Here is a 25,069-nt window from a genome sequence, read left to right as displayed (position 1 = left end):
GGGGGAGGTATGTGAAGTATTTTGTGAACTAACTGGGGGCCTGACAAATCTGTTCACTGTGCGCCAGTTGCACACTGGGGTGAAAGAAAGGGCTAATAAAAGAGAGGGCTGGTATACCCATAATTGTAGGAAGGCGAAAAAAACCTAGTTGAGGCAGTAAAAGCAACATCTCAAGTCAGGACAAGGGAGGCTAGGAAGGCCTACTCCAAGTCTATCCAGATAGCAAAGAAAGAATGGGAGGAGAAATTCTGGGATGATTTGCTGGCTGCTAGCAAAGGTAAAGACACCAGGGGGTTTTGGAAATTGATAGGTTCCCGTAGTAGACCCGATGATACCCTGAGGACCTGTACTATTCCATCTCAGAGCTGGTTTCACCATTTCGAGGCCTTATATTCAGCGATAGAAGGGCCCCTAAATGAGCCAGCTGCATTTCCCTTTTCGATGGAGGCTAGCACCCTTGGTCTGTTTACACCGCGGGAGGTTGAGAACGCCATTAAGACCGTGGTCCCATTGAAAGCTGCTGGCCCGGATGGGCTCCCAGGGGATTTACTGCGGGCCTACCCATCTGACTGGGGTCTTATGATCTCGGCCCTCTTGAATGCCATCTTGGAGGGTGGCCCGATCCCAGAGTCATGGAGAGGGGCACTGGTAGTTCCCATTTACAATAAGCCTGATTAACTCCACACAAAAAGTAGCCGGAAAAGTTATCCTGGGGAGAATCCTCCAATGGGTGGATGAGAACCAAGTTCTATCGGACTTCCAAGCAGGCTTTCGCTCAGGAACAGGCACAATCGAGCAGGTCTTTAGGTTAACACTCCTCTACTGGAAGGTGGTGGAACTTGGCAAGGGCAGTCTCTATTTGGCTTTCATCGACTTGAAGACTGCCTTTAACCTAGTTCCCAGGGAGGAACTCTGGAGCGTTCTCCACGGTCTGGGCCTGCCCCCGTATATCCTGTTTCTCCTCACCAAACTTCACATGAACAACTTTGCCCAGGTTCGTTGGGGGAGAAATGGCGAAACAACAGATAGGATCCCGGTTTGTAGGGGTGTTAGACAGGGCTGCGTGTTAGCTCCCACACTCTTTTCCCTATATGTAAATGGTGTGGTGGAGCATCTGCTACAGGAACCTGCGGACGCACCCTGTCTGGGGGGAGTGCGGACCCCAACATTGTTGTTCGCGGATGACACTCTCCTAATTTCGAAGACCCCCCAGGGGCTCCAGAAGTTGTTGACCTGTTTTCAGGACTTTTGTGTAACCAGAGGGCTGGTGATAAACGTAGAAAAAACGAAATATTTGATACTACGCCCACCAAGGAAACTAGGTCGTCCTCCCACCCTGAACTCGGTCCCACTGGAGAAAGTGTCTGAATTTGATTATTTGGGTCTACAGTTGAACGACAAAATGAGTTTGTCTTCCCACATCGACAAGATGGTTCTCTGCCACAAAAGGGTAGGGGGTGCCTTACTAAAGGAATATCATGCATCCTCCAGATCTTCAGTGGCGCCTGTAATCGAGATCTACAAGGCTAGGGGGGTCACTTCTGCCCTCTATGGCGCGGAGCTATGGGGTCACTCTAATTTGGATTCCTTATCCAAGGCCGAAAACAAGCTCCTGAAGGACCTCCTAGCTCTCCCCTCGAGCACCCCTACAGTTCCGGTGCTATTGGACTTGGGTTGTAGAAGTATCAAAGACCAGGCCCGACTTCGCCCATTGCTCCTATGGTCCCGTATATGGAGGGTCCCGGAACTAAAATCCTACGCTGAGGGTTTATCAGGAGTAATGAACATGGGGGGTTGGAATAAGATCAAGTGGTTGAGGGACACAAAAAACCTTTTGGGGGAACTGGGCCTAGGAGATTGTTGGACCGCAAGATCTGCCCCTCCCAAGGCAGTCCTCAAAAAACTATGTTGGGACTGGGTCTCTTGCCAACTAATTGGAAATCCACATCACTGTAATTCGACTGCAGTGTTCCTCAGAATAAAGGATGTGGTATCATACGAACCCTACATGGACTTAATTACTATGCCAGTGGATAGGGCCCTCTACTTCAAGTTTAGAGTTGGCACTCTCCCGCTTGGAGCAATTGTTTCTAAGTGGAAGTCCCATGCTCATTTATCCCCCTTTTGTGCACGCTGCCCAGCCATGCCCGAGACGGTGGCACATGTACTTTTTGAGTGTCCAGACTATATCCACCCAAGGAGATACTGGCTGAAACCCCTCTTCAAACGCTTGGGAACACGCATGCATTCGGTGGCTCTCCGAATTCTATTGACTGATACCTCCCCTTTTATAGTGTGTGGTGTCTCCAAATTTTTAAAACGTTGCTGGTTGATACGTTGCAATAGATTGTCTATATCGGTTTAATCTCTTTTTAGCTAATTTATTCTAGGGGGTCCCCTAAAATTTTATCCTCTTAAAATGTATGACATACTTGCACTTTTTGTAATGTTGTTTTTATAATGTATGTTATGCTTGTAAGATGTCTTTGCATATCGAATAAAGCTTTCAACCAACCAACCATAGTGGAGGCGCTGACCTATGTACAGGATCTCGCCATGCCCAAACTTACCTCGGAGGAGGCACAGACACTGGAGGCTGATCTCACGGTGGAAGAGCTGCAGGCGGCCATTGGGGCGCTGCAATTGGGCAAAGCTGTAGGACCAAAAGGCATACCTATCGAACTCTATAAGAGGATGACAGCTTCCATTACGCCTCACATGTTGAATATGTTCATTGATAGTTTGCAGAAGGGCGAACTTCCGCCAGACCAGCGAACGGCCACCATAGTAGCTATTCTGAAACCAGGGAAACCTGTAAATAAATGTACCTAATACCGGCCTATCTCTTTAACAAATGCAGAGGCCAAAATTCTCGCAAAGCTATTGGCAAATCAGCTCACACCGCACCTATCGAAGCTCGTACACCCAGATCAATCTGGCTTCATGCCAGGCAGAAGCACGGCTCTCAACCTGAGGAGACTACATGGGGTGCTGGCACGTGCAATATATGTGCAGGAACCGGCGGTGTTGCTCTCCCTAGACGTGCACATGGCATTCGACATGGTCAAATGGCCTTTTCTCCTCGCTGTGTTACAGCATCTGGGGTTCGGTCCAAAATTCTGTTCATGGGTTCGACTCTTATACACCAAGCCTATGGCCCACGTCACAGCCAATGGTCACATTTCTGATGATTTTCCCCTGGTGAGGGGCACCCGCCAGGGCTGCCCACTGTCGCCGCTGCTTTTTGCTCTGGTGTTAGAGCCACTGGCAGCATGGATACGGTGGGAGCCAATGATACGAGACCTTAAATGGACAGATAACTGGGAAGACCGAGTGTCCCTGTACGCCAACAATATCCTGTTATATCCGACCTCGCTGAGGCGCTCCATACTGACCCTCCTAAACGTGTGTACGGTTTAAGGTAGGGCATCTGGATACACCATAAACTGCTCTATATACTGCACGGCCCACCTCCGAGACTTCCTGAAAGTTGCCCGCTTCAGATTGCGGGAAGTACGTTTAAGTATTTGGGTATCTACGTTACTGTCAACTCGGGGGAATTTTTAATAAAAATTTGCAACCACCGCTAGAGAGTATCAAAAGAAACGTGCACCACTGGGAGACGCTGCCCCTAACATTATTAGAAAAGGCGGCGCTCTTCAAAATGATGGCCCTACCCCGATTTCTATATGTATTGGAAAACACGCCATATCCAGTGCAGCCAACTTACTTTAAGACTATCTCAGTGCAGGTTTCTAACCTTTAGTGGGGTAATAAGCCAGCACGTATTGCACAGGTTAAGTTAGTGTGCGGTTGGTACGATGGAGGGATAGCACTCCCCAACATACAACTTTATTACTGGGCAGCGCAACTGTAAGTGATTAATCAATGGATACATGTCCCACAGACCGATCCGGCATTTAAGGCAGACAGAGCGCAACTTGACATGAGATGTATGCTTGCTCCCCTATACGATAAGAAAATGTCTTCTGCACTATTCGGACCGCTACTTCATACACTTACGTTGTGGTATGCGGCCCAGGCCAAATTAGGATGGTGAGGGGTGCGGACCCGACTTACACCACTGTGGGACATGAAACGGCTAGGCAGACTCAGGAATAGTAAGGGATTTGATCGCTGGGATGATATTGGGATATCCACGGTAGGAGATATGTCTGTTCAGGTACACACAGATAAGGCATGCCCTGATGACGGTGCTACCGCTTGGCTTCGAGGTTCCTGAGGCGTCCCCTATGGAGGACAGGCTGTTGACTGATTACATATTAAGGAGGGCCACCTCTCTTACGTACCAAAACTAGTAAATAACCTGACCGACCTGACGGAGCCTCTGACAAACAAAAGGTCACAAGACGTTGGTGAGATGGACGACTCAGAGTGGCAGGAAGCATTGGCATTCCCAAGAGAGGTGGGCAAACCCTCACGCCTCAGACTAGTGCAACTCCGTGTCTTACACCAGTCATACTACACTAGGCACACCGTAGACAAGATGGGGAGGGCAGAATACCCCTTCTGCATGCGTGGTCGCGGGACGAGGGAACCTTTTTTCACACCATATGGGACTGCCCTAGAATAACAGAATACTGGACACAAGTAATGAGGACAATATCACAATCGGAGGGAGTGTCGCTTCTACCGGAGCCAATATATGGGAGCCTAATGACCTCACGCGTTATGGGCAGAGTTGGGTAACACTAGGAATTATGGTTGCTAAAAGGAACGTAGCACAAAAATGGGAAGGGGCAGAGGTGCCGTCTCTAGTAGCATGGGGAAGGGACATGGATGCGGCCATGATAGCCGAAAGGGCGGTATTCGGTAGTAGGGGATGCCTTAAAAAGAGGAGTCAAATCTGGGGGGCCTGGAATAAATATAGGGGTGACATCTGTGATCCACCACCGGACCGAGATGATGATGACTCGGACTCTGATGCCGTATGAAGACCCAAGCATGAATGGAAGGGGTCTGGTTTCTGATGCTGAGAACTTGCAAAATTGTGACTTTATAATAATTGAAGATAATTATGGTGAAGTGATGTGCTACACTGCTTTATTATGTACAAAATTGTCTTACTGTATGTTGGAATGGAAATTAATAAAAAATTTAAGTCCAATGCACACATCCAAACACATGTTCAACCTGGTCTTTAACCACAAGCCGAACAACCCCAACTTGTCAATTCTAGAACACGTGGTCTTACCACTTTATCTATCCCCACCTCTCAAAGCACAAATACATCCCTATCCCCTGCACAAATCACCCAACCTAACCTCCCAATCTGTCAATACAAAAGTGCCACTATAGAATAATCAGTGGAAATCCACACTGCCTTGAGAAATGAAGCGTTTATCATGAACAAACATAAGGCCGTCCTTGTCCGCCAAAATTAACTGTAAGACCCCACCGTTAAAAAAGGCCGACAGTAGAACGGAAGATCCTTGATAATTATCAACTAGTCTTTATGCCACTCTACTGTACCAAGGTTATTTAAGGGAACTTCACAAGAAAATGTCATTAACACATAAAAGAGAACAGACTCTTCTCTATCCAGCAGTTATGACTGAGACACGTAAAGGGACAGAATCCTCCTTAAGCCATATAAGAGAAGCTCCACTACTGTCTGTGGGTAAAGACAAGAAATCTGCCTTGATGCACACTATGACACAGTGGACCACAGAAACCTTCTGCAAAAGTTGGAGCAGTGAGCTCGCAAGTCTGGATCCGCCTTGGCCAGGATCAAACCATATCTTTCAAGTGGACCTCAGAAAAGAATTGGTTCTGTGGAAACATCTTCTCGATTTGTGTTATATAGCGCAGGCCAGGAATCAATCACCTCTCTCCTGCTTGCTCTTCAACATAAATGTATGACCACTGGCTCAGCTATTCGAACAACACTAGGTGAGTTTCCAAATGTACACCAAAGACCCTAAAATACGGTTCAAGCTGGAGGACAACCATAGGAAACAGGCGAAAGTTAGGGCTGGGCAAAATATTCAAGTGAATTTCAAAACAGGCACAATTCACCTTTTTCTGCCTGTGGGACAGAATCAGGGTTGCTCATCAGGCAAGAAAAAAGTAACGACAGCACCGTTGCTCTTAGGAGCATGATGAGGGGCTTTTTAATGTAATTACCCTAATAATAGTTGCATTAGGGTAAATATTTTGCCTGAACCCCTGGCAGTGTACTTAAAAGCAACTTCACCAACAGAAGCCTGTGGGCAGTGCCTGCAAACGAAGTCCTCCTAGTGCTCTATGTTGTAAACACCTTGGTAAGGTCCCCTGCTGGGGAACTTACTTCTAAGCACTTTCAAGGACCAGAGCGTAATTCATTTAATTCAGTTACCATTAAGGTAACGCATTGTCCGGCCCTGCTGAACGGCACAATCATTCCTCCTGCTTCAAATCCTGGTGATGAGAGGAACAGACTGTGAATCTTTGCCCTTTGATTGGCTTTTAAGCCTTGAAACTCCTCCCAAAACATCATCAATAGTAAAGGGATTTGGGAATTCTTTTGGACACAACAGTCTCTTTTTCCCCCTTAAGTCAAGAGTTTTTTGGAGGACCAATACACAACTTCCCTCCATCCCAAAATTCGCAAAGACGCATTGCAGCACAACCACATCAAACCAGCATCAAAAGCACTTTGTTGGCTCCAGTTAGAAGCAAGAATTATATTTAAGTTCCTCTTCATAGTCCATAAGCATACCAATGAGAGGGCATTAAATAAAAAAACGATAGATCTGCACTACTCAATAACCCAGAACGCTTGCTCCACGACTGCACACCTCTTCGCTGAACGATTCTTCTAGCAGCTTTAAAAGGGAGGCTGACTCTAAGGGGGTTCTGGGTAAAATGCCATGGAACTTTAAGGGCTTAAGAAGCATGCTTTTTGTTTGTTTCAACTTAAAATTGAGGCCGCATAATGTAAAAATTGTTGATGGGAAGGCATCAGTGACAAATGATGTCAAGGAGCACAGGCAAATCTCTCAAAGGTTACCTTTTCAGATGAGGTTGGGTTCTTTAACCCGAAACCAGCACATCCTCCAAAAGCCACCAGGGAACATGCAACCTACAGATGTAACCGCTGCGGGCATGCCAACAGGAAATCACAACTAAGTTAAACACGTTTGGACAAAATAACAAATGTGTGCACGTAAATCTACAATCTTTTTTTTTTAACATAAGATTTTATTGATGAGAGTCAGAAATTCAGTCACCAACAATATAATATATGTAGAATAATACATAAACCAAGCAGATTGTAAATCAGCGCAAAATACGGCCTATGGGTCCGTCACGGAACATATAAAGCTCGGAGGTAGGCGAGTCACAGAGTTCAACTCGGTACCTATTCCAGGGTCCCCACTTCAAGTCCCACTTCTTAGGGAAACCCCTGATTTTATACACAGTCTTCTCAGCAATCATGCAACGATCCATCGCAGCCACCAAGCCCACCACCAACGGCCTGTCTTGGGTAAATCTACAATCTTGAATTAAAGAGACTATTTGGAATGTGAAAATTGAATTATTGCATTAGCAAATCGACGGTTATTGGCAAGGGTGGGGACATTTCCGGTTGGGCCTACTTGCAAATATAAGTGAACACACTTGTGAGTTTTCAAAGTTTGAAGTTTAATTTACTCCAGTCAAAGGCATGAGTAAATAAGTGTGCTTCCACAGGAGGAATGGTGAGGCAACATCCATGAATGTAAAAGAGATTTATGGGAAGGGGGTTCCCCATGGGAAAATATTTTCGCTGTGGATAAACAAAATAAAGTTGAATGTGGAAACGCACATTATCATAATTGCACATCTTGGTCCTAGAGTTCCTTGAGTACACCTGATGTACTCCCAGGAAAGCAAATTGCCGTTAGAACTGGGGTTCGGGTCAGAGTTTGTGTTGGTTAATGTAAGAGAAAGGGGCATGTAAAAGGAGGTTAAGGTAAGGATTATAGGGATACAATTAGGGTTGAGGGATGAAAGGCTACGGTAAGGATTTAAGACATTTTAGGATTGTGGCGTTCTTTATTATAGATTTTACATTTTAGCAAACCATCTTAAAAATTGAAAAGTCCGGAGATGTTTTTTTTCATTAAGGCGAGTTATTATTATTGTGTTCTTTAAGATATTATTACTGGTGTCAGTATGCAGCACAAAGCTGTATCAGGCCCCAATAATCTTTCAAATCATCCCAATATCAGAATTCAATCTTTCAGTGGCTCCGTGTGTCAGCTTTCCTATACTGTGTGTTAATGACTACAGAAAGAGGTTGGTGTTACCAGAAGACAATGCTGTATTTGAAAAACTATTTTTGTTATCGGTAAATATGTTTTAACCCCTTCCATGCTCATGACAAGGCCAGCTCGTCATGAGGCACGGTTGAGCTGTGCTTATGACGAGTTGACCTTGTCATGAACAATGATAAATACCACTTTCCAGCACAGGAGGGGAAAACACCCTAGCAGCCAAGTTGTTTTCAAATCCTTCATTTGTAACACTGATCATGTTTCAAGAGGTGAAAACACGGGCTAGATTTAAAGGAAGGGGATCAGCTACTACATAAGGCTGTCCAAAGTAGACTTTGAGGTTATCCACACATTATATATTTACATAAAATTATTACTACAAAACTAATTCACATAGTCAGTGGTTTTACTGAAAATTTGATATCTCTCTGGCCCTCCTGCAGCTACATTGGATGGTCCCGAGTAGCGTAATATTGTACGATGGCCACTTACACTATCCATAGTCCGGAGGCCGTAAAAAGGGAGAACACCAGCGGTAAAAACATCCACACACTGCATCTTTTTCCATTCACACCTGGGATGGGAGAAAGCAGAAACAAAGAGACATCAGGTACCCCCAGAGACACTATCACATTTGCATGAGAATTTGTAGAATATGTCTTGTTGGTAGAAGAAAATGTTATTTTCAATTTCAAGGACATAATTATGAATATTAAAAAGGAGAAGCCTAGGTTAGTGCTGCTAGCAGGGCAAAGTTCTTCGATGCATATTCATGGAGACAAATTATAAAACATTATTCAATGGTAATTTTCTAAATAAACGCAGCAGTCATGCTAAGTGCATTATCAAGCTCTCATTAAAATATATTTTTTTATGACTCCAGAATTTGATGTTCTCCAGGAAAGCTTATTACTCAACTGTACACAAAAAACAGCTCTGCATTTCAACACAAATGAGTTTCGCAATCGTAAATTCCTAAGAATTTGCAGGGGCTTAGTGGCACATGCATGAAAGTTTCCTTTTACGATCACCAAATAGCGATTTTTAAGAAATCGCTATTTGGTAAGCATAAAATGTAATGCAACAAAACAGGCAGCAGACAGCAATTCTCTAATTATGATTCCTTAAGAATCGCAAGCGTAATTAGGGAATCACTATTTGCACTACACACCTCGGAGGTCTCTCCGCTCAGGATCTAAATCCCTTCTTGTGGTACCTGGAATTAAAAGGACCAGACAGGGTGGGAAGTCCCTCTCCTATCTGGGACCGTGTTACTGGAATAAGCTCCCTTTACAACTAAGACAGTGTACAGGCTATGTAAATGTAAATGTACAGGAATTTATATAGCACAAATCACCAAGCGGTTTCTAAGCGCTTGCTTAGGGAACCCGTCCTGGTATTCCCCTGTGAGATAACCCCAGCAGGGTATCCGCAAGGTGAAAGCCAGGCATCCCACCACGAGGGACCGTTGTGGAGATTAAGCAAGCTATTGCCCAGAGTTGCAGAGTGTGAACCCGTGAATCGAGTAGGCACCGGAGCGAGAATTGTCGAGTCCATGGACATTTTAGGACTCAAGACCCTGCCGAGCCGGGAATTGAACCCTGGTCCTGGGCTGACTTCTGCTTCCAGGTCTGCCTCCTCTAACCAGTGAGCCACACTTCTCCACTATCTTTACTTCAAGAAACAGCTCAAGACCGCCCTCTTCTGTTTCTGATTTTTAGTAGACAGTTCTCTACACGCTGCTCGTCCGAGCGCAGAGATACCCCATCGGGGGTCGATTCTGGCGCTTTACAAATAAATAAATAAATAAATTGCGACTCCATTCTTTCCTATGAGCCTCAAGGCCCATAAATGAGAATGGTCTAGGCGTTACTTAAATTGCGATTACCTAATTGGTAATCACAAATTAGGTAATGCAAAGCCAAGGGTGCCCTGGGGCCTAAGACCCACCAGATTCACCCCTAAAAAAATATGCACATGTAAGGCACACACGTACACTAGGGCCATATGTGTGGCACAAGGCAATTTGAAAAATGCAGTTTTGTGCATGTTTCAAAGTATGCACATGGTTAACATCAACTTGAAGTTGATGTTAATTAGCATTTCCTAAATGCACAGTTCGCATTTAGGAAAGGTGTCCTGCAAGTGCATTAAGTAATCGCAAATTGCGATTCCCTATTTGCTTTCGCAATTTAGGGAATCGTGAAAACCTAAATTGCGAAAGCAAAAAACTTCCATGCATTAGAAAAGGCCATTTTGCAATTGCAAATGGCAGATTTTTCGAATTGCACGGTTTGCCGTCGCAAAATAGCTTGATGTATGAGCCCCTTAGTCCTTTGTCCTCTAAATCAACCAACCACAACTTTAGTTAAATGACTGCAAAACATTATACTAGGGGATCTGCTGCTTCGAGCACCATCAGGTCGGCAAGCATGTCTCTTTTAAAAAAAGAAAAAACTCAATTTCTAAAGCCAGGTGGATCTTACACAGTCAACTGGGTAAAACCAAACGCCATTAAATGTAAGTTCAAATGACATGATCATCATGACACCGCGCCTAGCACAGCTGGTATTCACTGCATCCAATATAAAAATGGCATGAATTTAACAACAAATATAAAAGTATTTTATACTGTTACATAAACAAGAAATATGTTTACCCTTTTGTACCTTATTATCTGTGCTCGTAAAAAGCAAAAGGAGGTGGAAAGGAAAGGGTGGGAAAGGAAGGAATCTGTAATACTTCATCTGATGCTTGTCGTGAGGTTGTTTATTTGAAGATCAAAGCAGTCCTAAATGTATGCCATACACAGTAGCAAAAATTGTAAGTTAAACACAAAAAGTTCTCAAATCCATGCAAATGTTACTCATGTTTGTCCACCAATTATCTACTGCAAACAAAGATTTCTCTATGGTAGCCAAATTACATCTTGTTTCCAGTCCTCGAGGTGTTCTTACTGACTTCAATAGCCTCTATACCTGTTTGGCCACTAAGAGAGCACAAAGTAGAAATTCTTTAGGCTGCCAGTCAAGCTACCTTGTGAAGTTGTTGTCATGAAGACCTAGGATAGACATACTGTGTGGGTGCATACCCCAAATTAGGCCAATTTCTCTGGAAGACGTTGGCCCAATATCATTCCATATACACACAAGCCCAAAATTTGTATCAGAAAGAAGCTCTTTCTTTTTAGATGCCCGGCAGAGGTCATTGTCAGGTCCTCTGCAATGTAAGGCAAATGGTGTACAGTACTTCTGGAATGGCAAGTACCGCAAGATCATCTCAATCCGTGGTCCAATGAGTAGTAGTTGCAGGTTTTCATATTAGTAAACACACAAAAGGTGATGGGAGGATGCTTGCAAATAGTCTAATCACTGGGAATGACTCTGGGCTGCATTTCAACTCATCGGCCCACAATGCCTCTCTGAATAGACCAAGCCATATGCAAATTAACCTTGGTCCTTCTCAAATAAGAACGGTCCAACCCCAAAATGCCAAGCTAGGTCATCTATGAACCGAAACACAAGCAATTCAAGACCTGTTTTGGCCTATTTGGACTTCTCCATCGGGTGCAAATTGGTTCCAGTGGCACAGTGAATACAGGACCTACACATGGGCATACCCCTGGCCACTTAGGGTGTTACGCCTAACACACACCCACTGGCAATCACTCAGAGTAGCATTCCAACCCATCAAATTTCTTTTTCACCATGCCATCTCACAAAAGACCCAGCCCTATGCAAATCAGCCTTGGTCCTGCTCCAATAGGAAGAGTCCAGCCCAAACGGGTACCTCTGTGTGTTTCCGATTACTAAACTGATGCTCATCCTTTATTGCCACGCCCTGTTACAAGCGCCCATGCAATTCCTATCTTATTAAAGCAATGCTAATTGAAGGCAACATTTTTTTAATGGCTAATTTAGAAGACTTTTTTCATTGACTCTGAGTATGGATGCAGTAGATTGGACTAATTCCACTGCTGGTTTGGTTGCTCAGTAATTCATTTGGGGTATTACAATTATTGACTAGATGTTAAGGAAGGTAAGGAATATCCGGCAGCAAAAACACTTCAGGTGCACAGGAATACTGCAAAGCCAGCCCACAAATATTGAAACATGCCAATTCAATGTTGGCTACAAATGCAGTAAATTCAGGATCCAGAAATTCAACAAATGTAGCACAAAACGGTGAAGGATGGCTAAGAATGTCTTACATCTTAACACAAACGCAGCGTGACTGGCCGGTAATCTCCTTACATTTTGCTAAGCTGGGTTCCAAACCATACCTGCTGTGATGTGGTGTATGAACAGTGAGTGGAGTTGGGGTGCTGAACACATGATTTGAAACCACAAAATATAATCTTAAATTATAAATAAGATCCACGTGAGGTTGAGAGTGTTACAGCCACCGAACATCCATAGGTTTACCTTCTATGACCTCTTCTCTTTAATTAACACGGTTTCCTCCTAAACTACATTAGAGGCATAGATTTTCCTGCACCTCCTTTACTACACTAACGACTTACAATCTGAAGTGCCGATCCTTAAACCAATCACTGGGTCATTCGGTACCTTTCAGCGTATTTTTTAAATATTCAGCATGTCTCTCTTACACTCATCTTCCTTAATGTTAACTCACAAAACACGGAGAGCTTTCGCCTTCTTCCACCCCTTTTGTTTTGAGTTGTGCACATTTAAGCCTCCATATTTTTTTAACAAAAGATACACAGAATGTACATTCTTTAACATCATAGGATGGCAGGCTTAATGGTAGCAGAATTTGCAGTTTTAGCTCGATCTGTTTCTAGATAATTATAAAAGATGAATATATGAATAAAATGTATAAAAACAAAATAAAATGGGGCCATGCCTCGAGGAGTTATGCTCAGTATGGTGGAGGAAGGGTGGGGGTCTGGATTCTGGTTCATCCACTTCCGGGGGGGCTCTGATGTCTTCCCCATGAAAGATGGTAACCTCACAATGGGAACAAAGTAGTAAAAAAAAAGAGGAAACATATGGGGGAGCCCCAAATATTTGCCATGATCCATGGACCACGCTCACTTATGGCTACGGGGCAGATGCGGAAATGCCCCTTTCAAAATCATGGGTGCTCAGTTCTTTTGAGGCAGATGTGGTCAGTGTTGCAAGCAAACTGTGGATCCTGGTTGATGTGAGGCACACACTATTCGAACCACACTCGGTGCGAAAAACATGGCTGGGGTTAGGACAGACTACAAGTCCCAGGGCGCCACAAGACTTGCAATGGTGGTGGCCATCTTGAATTCATGGAGTAGAGGTTCCTCGTGTTTCAGAGCATTCTCTGCTCTTTAGCTACTGTAGCCAGATTACTGTTACCAGAGTTGGTGTGCCTGGATATGGTGATGACTTTCCAACATTCAGAGAAGTATTCTGGGATAACATTTGTAATCAAGGATTTAGGCTCTTAATATCTGTGTGCTATTTGCAGAGGTATCCCTCCAAGGAATGTGAACTCTAACTTGCAATATTTACTCAATGTGAAGAATTTTCACTCGTACAGACTTTGATTACTTTTTCTTAAGAGTCTCAGTATGGTAATACACTGGGGGACTTGTTATATTATGAATTATTCAAATCGCAGATTTAACTCACAAATCACGGAAGGTCGTTATTTACATGAAAACAAGTATTAAAGCTCATGCATATCTTTGCATATATCATTGGTGGTTTGTGCTTCAGCTCTAGAAAGGTCCAGAGTTCCAACCATCCATCGAAAGGCAGAGATGCTGATATTATTGAAAGGTAGGTCATATGTCACATTAAGGGTAGTGTACTGAACATAAAAGATGAAAAACTAACAGAGTTTATTGTTGGTTCAGATATCAATGACTCGGCAGAGCAAGCGGGCTCAGCTGCAAGAACAGTCAGAGTGAAGATGTCTGGTGTCTCGTTGCTCTCTCTTATGCCACACCCGTCCAGTGGCGTAGCTAGAGCTTTTGCCACCTGAGTTGGCCAGCCAGTGACAGCTGGTGCAGGTAAGAACGGGTGGCTGGGGGCGAGTTAACCGACGATGACTATAATTTAAAAAAAGAAGAAAACGTACCGTGCGCTCGCTGCTGCCCCCCAAAAAAGTGCCACCCGGGTTGGGGCACACACGGCACGTATACTTATCAAAGGACTGCCCTTTGTACCATCCTCTCAAAAATACATTTTTGAAGTGAAATTGGATTTTATGAGGGTCTATCGTACTATATGTCTGAAATATTTCTTCTGGGGCAAAAATGACGCAAGCCTGACTAAGCTTACTGGGCTTGCCTTGTAATCAACTCTACCCCTGCTCAACTGAAATGCGCAAGGAGATTATTAGTTCAGATAGAGTAGGACTTGGCAAGCGGTTTCTAAATACGAAATATGGAGATTTTAATTGCACAAAGAATGAATGATTGGCAATTGAAGTATTTGGTACAATATCTGTAGTTAATTAAACCAGCGACAAGGATGGACATGTTCTGACCAAAGGAACTGTGGATTACAAGTCAAAAATCAATTCACAGATAATCAACCATGAGCATTACCACTGTCTTACAAGTGATCCAACCGAAAACGTGTAATAAGATCACTCTCCTAATGGAAGAATAGCAGAGCAGTGGTTAAATGAGATTACCCATTTCCTCATGTACCCTGATATTACAATTTCTGTTATCCATAATGTTACTTGGGGTCCATAACAATTTGTCCAATCCCGCACAGGAGACCGATTGCTGCAGGTTGCCAATGAATTTCACAACCATTTCCACCCAACGACACGGATGCTTTATCAGACCCTTTTGTTCTACACAGAATAAAATTAATTTGTGACAGCATGGAGCATGTTAATTTGGCTGTAAACTATCCTTTTGATTCTGAATGTAAACTACTTGTCACCATAGGCATCAAGGCCTTGTACAGAACATCCAGAAGGATCTGGCGCACAGGCTTATTCATGAATGCCTTGATTACTCACATGCCCCTCATTAGGTATTCACTATCTTCATTACAGACAAAATTCCGTTATTCCCAAAGATTGTTTTTCAGATAAAAGGTAATACAGCATTTTACTAGAATGCAATATCAAGACGTGTTAATGGGACTGCTACCGGGGGTTTGAGCATTAAAACGAAGGTTCTGTGCGATAGCTCTTCTCGTGGCCAAACGTAGGGTTTCAATCACATGGGGCAGTAAAAATATACCTCAGTTCAAACACTGGATACAAAACCTGGTCTATTGCAAGGACACCCTGAAGACGTATGAAGAAGAACTACCACTAAGATCACGCCCCAAGGACTACTGGATTTACCTCATTTCATATCTCAATGACCCCGAAGTACAACTGTGAACTGCCCGAACTGTACCATAGAAGGAACAAGAATGTATTTATCATTATTTGTCTTATACTACTGTACAGAAGCATGCTCCATTGGAGGAGGAGTGTTGTAATGTAGTGGGTTTGTAAAATGTTATGTTCTATATGATTGACACAGAATGTCATTGTAATATTTTTTTGAAATGCCAATTAAAAAAAAAGGTAATACAGCATGTTCAGCTTTGTGCTGAATTTGACAAATTTGTTTAAGTGTGACTTTCAAAACCTGATCTCTTTTCTGGTTTGAACCCCCTTATCGCCCAAATGAAGCTGTGGAAGGAATATATCAATGTTATCTTTTATATATAAAAAGGCAATAAAGCCAGGCCGGTTTAATTAACAAAGCCTTGACTTACCACTTACCAGTGAGTATAGTATGAGGGAATGTTTCAAATTCCTGGATCTGAGTTTGCAGCATACAGAGCGGTTACTATACATTAGTATGTACAGAACGCCTGGTAAACATTACTTTAGGATGGTAACCAGCATCCATGCAACTGTAAGGATAATTTGCCATATATAGATAGTTTTTACATTTATGTAGATACTACAAAAAGAAAGGTGACCATTACAGAAAAGCAAATGTTGCCCGTGCTACGCCAGCTTATAGAGGTTGCCCATGTAGAGTTCTAAGGCAGTCTATAAGATACTCTGCTAGGCATGAGTAAGACCCAACACTTGCAGCACAAAAATAAAATCCATATTAAGTAACCCTGCTTCTAACTTGAGAAACTCAAACAACCAGGTACAGCGTGCCATGATTTCTATAAGCATTTAGATAAGAAATGAGATTTTCATACAAAATGACAAGTTTGTCCCCAAAACTATGTGTTGAACAGAAGGCTAACTGTTCAATCAGTGTAGTGATGTGCACTCTCAAGTAATATATCCGTGTGCGCAGCTTGCTGCAAATACTCAAACAACAAATAGACATTCACTACTCTCTACATCACCCTACTGTAACTCTGCTAATTCTACAGTCTTTAAAACATGCTTTAAGCATAATGCATGTTTAGATGAACTGCACGGGGTAAAGTATGTAAGAAAGGGCAGAACAAAAATTAATTGAGGATTTGTTATGGGTCAGAAATACCCAATCATTACACACTGAGAAACAGGGAGAATAAAAAGCACAGCTGCCAAGCGTGAAGGAGAGAATGCCAACAACCACAACAGCAACAGAATCCAAACATCCAATTATTACTGACAACAGCTCCAAAAGAGAGCAGGCCAGTAGTTACTGCTGATGCACACTCAGTAGTGATCACAGCCAATAACCACAACTAGTCACAGCTGAAGGTCAATAACGACATAAGCTACATAAAGAAGAGATAAATGAAAACTAATTATTATTACACCCGCAGAGGAGTTGGCAAAAAGACGCAGCAACACCAATACTCATGATCTAAGAGCTGTGAATGCCATGAGAGATCTCCATTAAAAATAGAACATTTTTGTAAAAGAAAAACATTCTTCTACAGAAATACATTTCTGTTTCTTTAGCATGGATGCAAATAGGGTTTGTACCGTTCATGAAGCATTAGGGAGCTCCAGGTAAGGGAAAATTCAAGGTAACATTTTGAGGCACGTAGGCTCCTAAAATAAAAATAAAAAACTACATTTTGCGCAGCTAAAATAATGAGATTTGCAAAGAAAAAGAAGGTCAGTGATCACTTAAATGTCACAAAAACTGAAGAAACAAGCTTAACTAAAAAGAGAATCCGCATCTCTCTAGGCAAAGATTCTCAGTGGATAATGTTGTGGATCAGGAATAAAGACTAATATAGCCAGCTAATTTTTAGGCCAGGTGTTTTCCAAGTTCTATTGATTTCACTATAATTATATACAATACACCTACTTACAGGGGATTTCAGCCAACCACTTTTATCTACTGTCATGTTGTTGAGTCAGACACATTATCTTCTGCCCAGTGTAGCATGGGGGGTGGTTCAGCCCACTTCACCCATTGGTTATCTTCATTGTGAGTGGTAGGATTCAAAAGGAGCACGTTCACACACAAAGTAGTTCCCTTCAGTGCAATGGATAACTAAGGCAATGTGGGCTTTTTGAGACCAAAATATATTTTTACTTTTAGCCACCTCGTTTTATATTGTTGCGGGCCCCGCAGCTCACCCAAAAAAATAAGCTTTACAAAACGAATGTCATAGCGAGCATTGGCAAAACCAAACATATCTCAGCCAACCCCAGACCAACTGGCTTTGCTAGTCTTTCTTTTACGTTTGTGTTGCACTATTCTGCAGTTGTATGGACATTTGACTGGTACAGAATCTTTATATTCTTTCAATCTTTGCAAAATAAGTTCTTGTAGCATTCATTGTAGTAGTGTCACAAATTGCCCTGAAACAGTGCCACAAGTGCTCTGGCACTTGTGAAGGCTACCTGATGTGGAACCAAGAAGGTCACGGGCATTATGAGTCTTTATTTTGGACCGTACGCTTATACAAGGGACACTCAATGTGTGCTTTTAAGATTTACAAGTTGCGCGTGCATTACGTTGAACTGAGGTAAAGACCTTAGTCATGGGTGTTCTTTTGTTTCTCTAAGGTTGGTTTTCACTTGGAAAGGTTCCCAGCCTCTTGCCTAGTCAGTGAGTGACTAATACTGCAAAGTTTGCTGTTGTTTTAACATAATGGCCATGGCTTTACCAGGTTTGGACTTCCTTACTGCTTACTGCTGCAACTCTGGGCAATAGCTTGCTTAATCTCCACAACGGCCCCTACAACACTGGGATGCCTGGCTTCACCTTGGGGGTGCCCAGGAGGGGCACATCACAGGGAGAGCCAGGAAGGGTTCCGGGACGCCCAGTTGGGGCAGCTGTGCGCTTTACAAAACACACTACATTTACTCTTTCTGTGCAGAAAAACCTTGTAGGTGCTCTTTTAAGGAAATGCTACTTGTGTGGGAATGTAATGTGGCTTTTGTCTTTATGTTGCTTGAGAGAAAACAGACTCTTGATTCGTGGGGTGTGTAAAATGAGGCACAATGCATGCACTTGGAAGAATTGATAAACATTATTTAAAATCAATACAATGAGAACTGAGGAAATGGCTAGAAGAAGTGCTTGAGTTGTAAAAGGATAAGTGCCGGGTCCAAAGTTTGCTCAGAAGCCAGCTGCAAGCACTGTTGAATGCTGGCTTGCGGAATACCAAACTATGTAGTCTTAATTCCACTTCATGCCTCTTTAATACACTACCAGGCACTCCCACCCTTTGTCCCTCACTCTTGCAGGATTTGCTTTCTCCCTGTGTCACAATTTTTTGGTCTTTCTCTTCCCCCTTTTGTATTTTTCTCTCTCTTGCTTAGGATCAAAGTCTGATGAGGAAAAATAAGCCGTGACTCAAAAAAGGGACCTGGGGAGGTGTGCCACATACAAGCAACAAATTAAATAATGCACTAACTAGGAGCCACATAATTACAGATCTCACCCTTTATCATCAAGAGTCAATTTCAAAAGTATTTCCACATGTTTTCTGGCTCTCAAGTGCGAGATACACATCACACAGAGGAATTAGTTTAGATCAATACATTTTACTTGCTTTACAAAGTCGCAGGTGAGGCCACCGGCTTTCATTTTTGGGACTCAGACTTTTTTTACCCATTTTCAGTGTTTTACTAAAAGCAAGTGAGAGAAAGGGGATAAAGAAAAAAGAACAGAGAGAAGCACTGTGACAAAGCAAGGCAGCAAGGATCAAAAGGGATCTTTACAAATGAGGTAAATATACATCAAGTGTAGTTTGGTGTCAGAAAGAGAATAAGGTGAAATCAAGACAAGGCGGCATTAGTACTCGATAACTCCAGCACTCAGCAGCTCCCATTGTCCAGCTTTTAAGAAAAAGTTTGGTCGCCTGCACTTACTTCATTTTACTGGTTGCGCACTGCTTAGTAATAACAATGCTTAAAATATGAAAGTGGTGACAAACACCAAATCAAGTTGATGTCTTTAATTCGGGGTATCCAACAGTAAACTTATTTAACTATACTCTTGCCTGAGAAATTTTACTCCCCAGTACCCTTGTTTTGTGATGTAGGAACTACCTGCCAAATGTTACTGCTTGTTTCCTAGCAGTAATGTGGAAATTGTTCTTTTGGCCACTCCAAGGGTGGTGACATCTATTAGGGACACTTGTGTGAGCAGGCCCTTGCTCTGGTGCACGTTTTTGTAGTTTACTAACATACAGTGTATTCAACTGCACCCCCCCCCCCCCACCCTCCGTGAGACTGCGCACCCAGTGCTGCATGATATTCTGCTGCCCTTGAGCCCATATCATTGGCTAAAGACCTCGATCAGCCACTTGCAGTGGAGAAGATCAGGGAGGCCCTCTCAGATATGTTACAACGGAAAACTCCACGTCCAGACAGGTTTCTGGTTAAATACTATCGGAGATTCTGGAGTCTCCTGCTTCACCACCTACTAGTGAAGTAAAATGAGGCGGCAGATCGGGGGACAATCCCCTCAGGTTTGGTTATTGCTACGATTGTAGTGATCCCTAGACCGGGCTAGCCGCTGGATAGATGTTTCTCATATCAGCCTATCTCTCTTATTAATTTAGACATTAAGGTGTTCGTCAAAATCTTGGCTAACCGGCTGTGCCACAATTTAGCATATCTGATCCATCCAGAACAGTGTGGCTTCATGCCATGCTGCGGTACTCGCACTGTATCCGGAGAATTCAGGTGGCCCTCTTCCAAGCCCACTGCCTTCAGTGCCCCTCAGCTCTGCTCTTTTTGGAACTTGAGAAGCCCTTTGATATCATTGATTGGTCCTTTCTAATTGCAGTGCTGGAGAGAGCCGGATGGAGGATCTGCTTATGCACCCTTGTTCTTCTTCTTTTTGCCAGTCAGCCTGTCCATCCAGGTCAGGGTCAACAGTATCCTGTCTCCTCCACTTCTTATTTGTGGAGGCACCCAGCAGGATTGGCCCCTTTCTCTACTCTTATTGGCCTTGGCAATCAAGCCCTGGCATGCCTCATTCGCTGCGACTGGGTGGTCTAGGGACGAGGGCCACTATGAGCGCATTGCACTATATATGGATGACATTTGGTGTTCTTAGCAAACCCGCAGACCTCAGGTCCTTGCAGTTTGGAAGTCTAGTAGATAAATGGGGGGGAAACGGGCCCTGGGTGAACAAATCCAAATCCCTCTTGGTCCCCATTGTCGATGACACGAGTAGCTGTTCCTGGCGATCCGCAATCGTTCTATCCCATTTGTCCTTTAAATACCTGGTTGTTTATAGCTCACTTCTACCAGACTTGTCCTGGAGCCTCAATCTGACCCCCTAGTCAATAGAATGAGATGGGACCTGCAGAAGTGGGTCTGTCTACCATTGCTTGTCCTGGGGAGATTGGCCCTTTTTAAAATGATGGTCCTGCCCCGATTTTTGTATGATTTTTCTAACTTTTTCCACCCAATTTCTAAGCGATGGTTCCAGACCCTTGCTTTGATGGGACTCGCTTTCCTTTAGGCATGGGGTCGCTCCTAGGTGGCCTTTGTCTATTGCCGGCAATCCCCCTATGACAGAGGGATGGGTATGGCAAATCTACATAGTTATTATTTAGCTTTGCAGCTGGTCGCGCTCAATGGCTGAATTAATGGGGGTCAGGATGAACCGGCCTACCAGCTGGACGCCCTTGTTTGGCCTGGATAGGCTAATGGGCTGGCTCTATGGGGCCCGGACTCCCCAGTCCCTTCCTGAGCGTTCCTTGGTGGTGCTACTGTGCTTGAGGGGAAAAGGAGGAGGAAGAGAAAGATTGAAAACCATGACAAATGGAAATAATCATTTGCAATTCAAGTTTAAGCTATTGGTATTGTAAATGACAATAGCTTAAATTCTCGCAAATGCGAGACCTATTGCATTGCATATATTTTTTGGTTACAAGCACCCAATGCCGTGCTTTCACATCAAGAGAGGCCATGCCCCTTTCTTTAGACGAGCCATTTCTAAAGAAAGGTCCGCGGCTGCTATTAGAGTGAAAGTGTGGTACGGGGCTCTTTTACCAAAAAAAGTATTTGTTTGTCAAGTTGACAAAGCGCCCCATGTCGCATATTCACTTTAATAGCGGCCACGGACCTTTCTTTAGGCACAGCTTGTCTAAAGAAAGGGGTGTGGCCTCTATTAATGTGGAAGCATCGCATGGGGAGCTTGAAAACAACCAAAAAAGTGAAATTGTAAAAAAACAACAACAAAAAACATGCTGGTGTCTGTGCATCAGGGGTAGAGGGAAAGGAACTGTTTTGGCAAATTAACAGGACCTGCTTCGCATGGAGTCTGTGCAGGGGGTTGAAGGGCATATTTATAGCCGACCCCCATTAAGTGAAAGCAGGCATAGCGCGCTGTATATACCCCCAATAAAACATGGCCACTATTGCTAAAGCTGAATTGCCTTCTGTGCTCTTTACATTTATTACTATTTAGGAAAATAGTGCTCACTGACTAGATAAAGCTGACCGTGTAAGACCACAAGTAAAAAGTCCAGTTGTTATGGGAGGTTACAAATGCAGACATGGCGGTCCCAAGAAGGGACTAGTAAGCCTATTTACGAATGAAAAGCAACGATTTTGAGAGAACTGTAACAGAAGCCAATTGAAAAGATGGGCAGAGCTTTTATTCCATTTCTTAATACAGCATGCCTCACAGAACAGCGCATGTGCTGCCCAGGCTCGACTTAAAAACAGGAACCTGCAAGAATGAGACCGAGGGACAAGAAGTGTCCGGTGTGGATTTAAGAGGCGTGGGGAGCAGCCTTGGTATTCGGCATGCCAATATTCAATAGAGCCAGCGGCAGGTTTCTGAGCAAAACTCTGGGCCAAACATTTATCCTTTTACAAATTAAGCACCAAGCATATGGTATGCCTTGGTGGGCTGTATTGCTGTGAGCACGTTGACCCCTAACTAAATGGCATCTCTTTAATGTGTTGTGCGTGCAAAGTTCTGTCAACGGGTTCTGTGGGAGGAGGCGTCAAAGTGAGTGCTGGTGCTGTTGGGAGCCCATTAGAGCATTTAGAGGCATAGCTAAGATGTCTGTGCTATGTTATGCTCTCATTGTACTGTTGAACTAACTCGATACTGATAGTCCTCACAATCAAAGAAAAAACTGAGTAGTCATCGCTTTAATTTTTAGCATTGAATGTTAGACAAGCTAAGTTCTAAGCAATCAAACTACATCCTAAAGAAAAGAGGCCCAAAAAAGGAAAATCATATCTGCCTTTTGCTCGTTGTCTTCCGCAAAGAAGATGCAGACTGGAAGTTTGGGGCAGCCCCCTTCTTTTCGAGATAGATTTAGGACTATTTAAAAATGGTTAGGCTGATCCACTCCTATGAATTTTTTTCCAAGTAACTTTATTGGCTTTAAACATTTTTTTATTCTTTGCAAGGAAAGGTACAAAAGTATACCAAAGCTGGGTGATACAAAAGTTATTTGACAGGAGCCAAGCAAACAATACCATTAGGCCAGTCAAAAGTAATACTCTAACAGTGAAATTTTTAAAGTTACTTGATTGGTATTACGTCTCTTATTGATACCTTGCTTCGATAATGTATTATTCAAGTTTTCCCACTATGGAGTACTCTAGTTTTGGTGACTAAATTGAAACAGAGGGTGAGGACAGGAAAAAGGGAAGGGAATCTGAGAGGGGGGAGTGAGTTGGGGCCTGGTCTGTGGCGTTCCACATAGGGCTACCAAGGGTAGCGAAGCACAATGACCTGATGTATAGGGAACTAAGCAGCCCGGGGAAGTGTTGGTTTAATATGCACAGTCCTACAATTGTCCGCAAAGAGGTAGAGAGGTTGCACGAAATTGATTGGCAATACAAAGAAGATTATACACTAGGAGAAGACTATTGGGACGGAGTGGTTTCAGTTGGCTTTCCTTTACGGATTCTAAAAGTATGTCCCATAATCCAGCTATAGGTAGCCTGGCAGAGGCTTTCCCCCGGTGCAACACCCAGCTTACGGCCTCAGCCCAACGAGGTAGATCACGCGTTCATGCCATGAAGGAAGGGAGGTGTTTTGGCGTTAGCAGTGCATGGAGACTGTCCATTTTGCAAGGACGAGGGCAAAGTTAATTAGAAGTGGGGATCACTTTATCTTTTAAGAATCGCTTGTAGATGCCGAGAGCTATATTTTTCCAGTCATGTAGGAGAGGTTTGCCCGTGATTGTAGAACTGGTATCAATGTTGTGAGACCAGAATTGGCCCAGCATTAGATAGGCCCAGAACAGATGCAGAAGGTTTGCTGGATCAAGGGGGCAGGCTGTGTTTCCATGTTCAAAGTGTTTATTAATGGCAGCAGGTGAGAGGTAGGTCTTGTGAAGAGTTAAGAACTGAATCTGTTTGAATTTAGCATTCAGAGATATGGAATGGGGAAAAGCAAAGGTCACAGACCATTCCCTCCCATGTAACACTCTACCCGCCTTTGTCTGATTTGTTGTAGGGGGTGAAAGGGATAGCGCTATGTGGGGAAGAATAGCCTTATCGAACGAGGTAATATGTCCGCGACTATGGCCCATCGTCTCGAGGGCCTGGACGAAAGGGTGTGATTCTGGTCAGTGATTGACCAGTATATGCTGCTTGTTACAGTATACAAGAAACTGGCCTTTATGGAGATTGTACCAGGAGGTCAGTTAGCTAACCTTCCCTATGATGGAACAGAAATACTAAAAATAAAATGGTATTTTTTGCTTCACTTCCTTCACAAATAATTCAAAGCAACACCACCAGGATTGAAGACATTTTGCATAAAGCATTTCTATATCATTATTGGTTTTCTCAACCTCCAAATCATCCTGATAAACGGTTAAGAAATTGAAAATTACAAACTGAATCTGAAATTAGTTATATTGTCTTGCAGAAAATATGTAAAATCCAGTAGAATGCTAAGCTGTATTAATTAAGTGGACATGAACTGGCCCCGGTTTCCAGGATGAAAGAAAAAAAGGGAGTGCCATAAACATCCGTGTACGGGATAATAGTGAGAAACGCCAGCGCGGGAAACAAGAAAAAAACAGTTGCCAGACCTGAATAAAACGTATTTAGTAACACTGAAGGCCATGCGCCAAAAATAACGATCCTTCCAGCTACATCCGTTTATCTCACATTACACTGGAGGAGGCCAAAAGACAGCAGTCATTTTTAATATAATTTTCATATTTCCAGTGGTCTTCTGTTACTCGCTTGAATCAGCTGTGCACACACTTTGCCATCTTACTTTAAAGGTCAAATGAGAAACTTGGGTTCAGATGTACAAAAGGCCCGATTTGCAGAATAGGGCTACATGGAACTGGAAAAATGCTTTTCTTGGTGTACAAATAGAAAATACAATTTGGTAATATGTTACCAAGTCGCAATTTGCATTTGCGATTTGGTATGTGGAATGGGCTTTTTTAGGCGTCCCTCCCAACTACCAAATTCGTATG

At 43.3% G+C, this 25,069-nt stretch overlaps 1 protein-coding gene across 2 annotated transcripts in view; it reads right to left on the bottom strand.

Annotated features, from left to right (window-relative positions):
* Nucleotides 1-25,069, bottom strand: part of TMEM150C (transmembrane protein 150C) — a 268,665-nt gene that overhangs the window by 56,290 nt on the left and 187,306 nt on the right. For both annotated transcript variants that reach the window (XM_086950025.1, XM_086950026.1), the window contains exon 3: nt 8,754-8,835. In XM_086950025.1, coding sequence (XP_086806151.1) covers nt 8,754-8,835 — 82 coding nt within the window. The remainder of the gene's footprint in view (nt 1-8,753; nt 8,836-25,069) is intronic.

The sequence above is a fragment of the Lissotriton vulgaris genome, unplaced genomic scaffold (genome assembly GCF_964263255.1).
Source record: "Lissotriton vulgaris unplaced genomic scaffold, aLisVul1.2 SCAFFOLD_1342, whole genome shotgun sequence".
In the NCBI taxonomy this organism is placed as follows: Eukaryota; Metazoa; Chordata; class Amphibia; order Caudata; family Salamandridae; genus Lissotriton; species Lissotriton vulgaris.
This window is presented reverse-complemented; position numbering and strand designations above follow the sequence as displayed.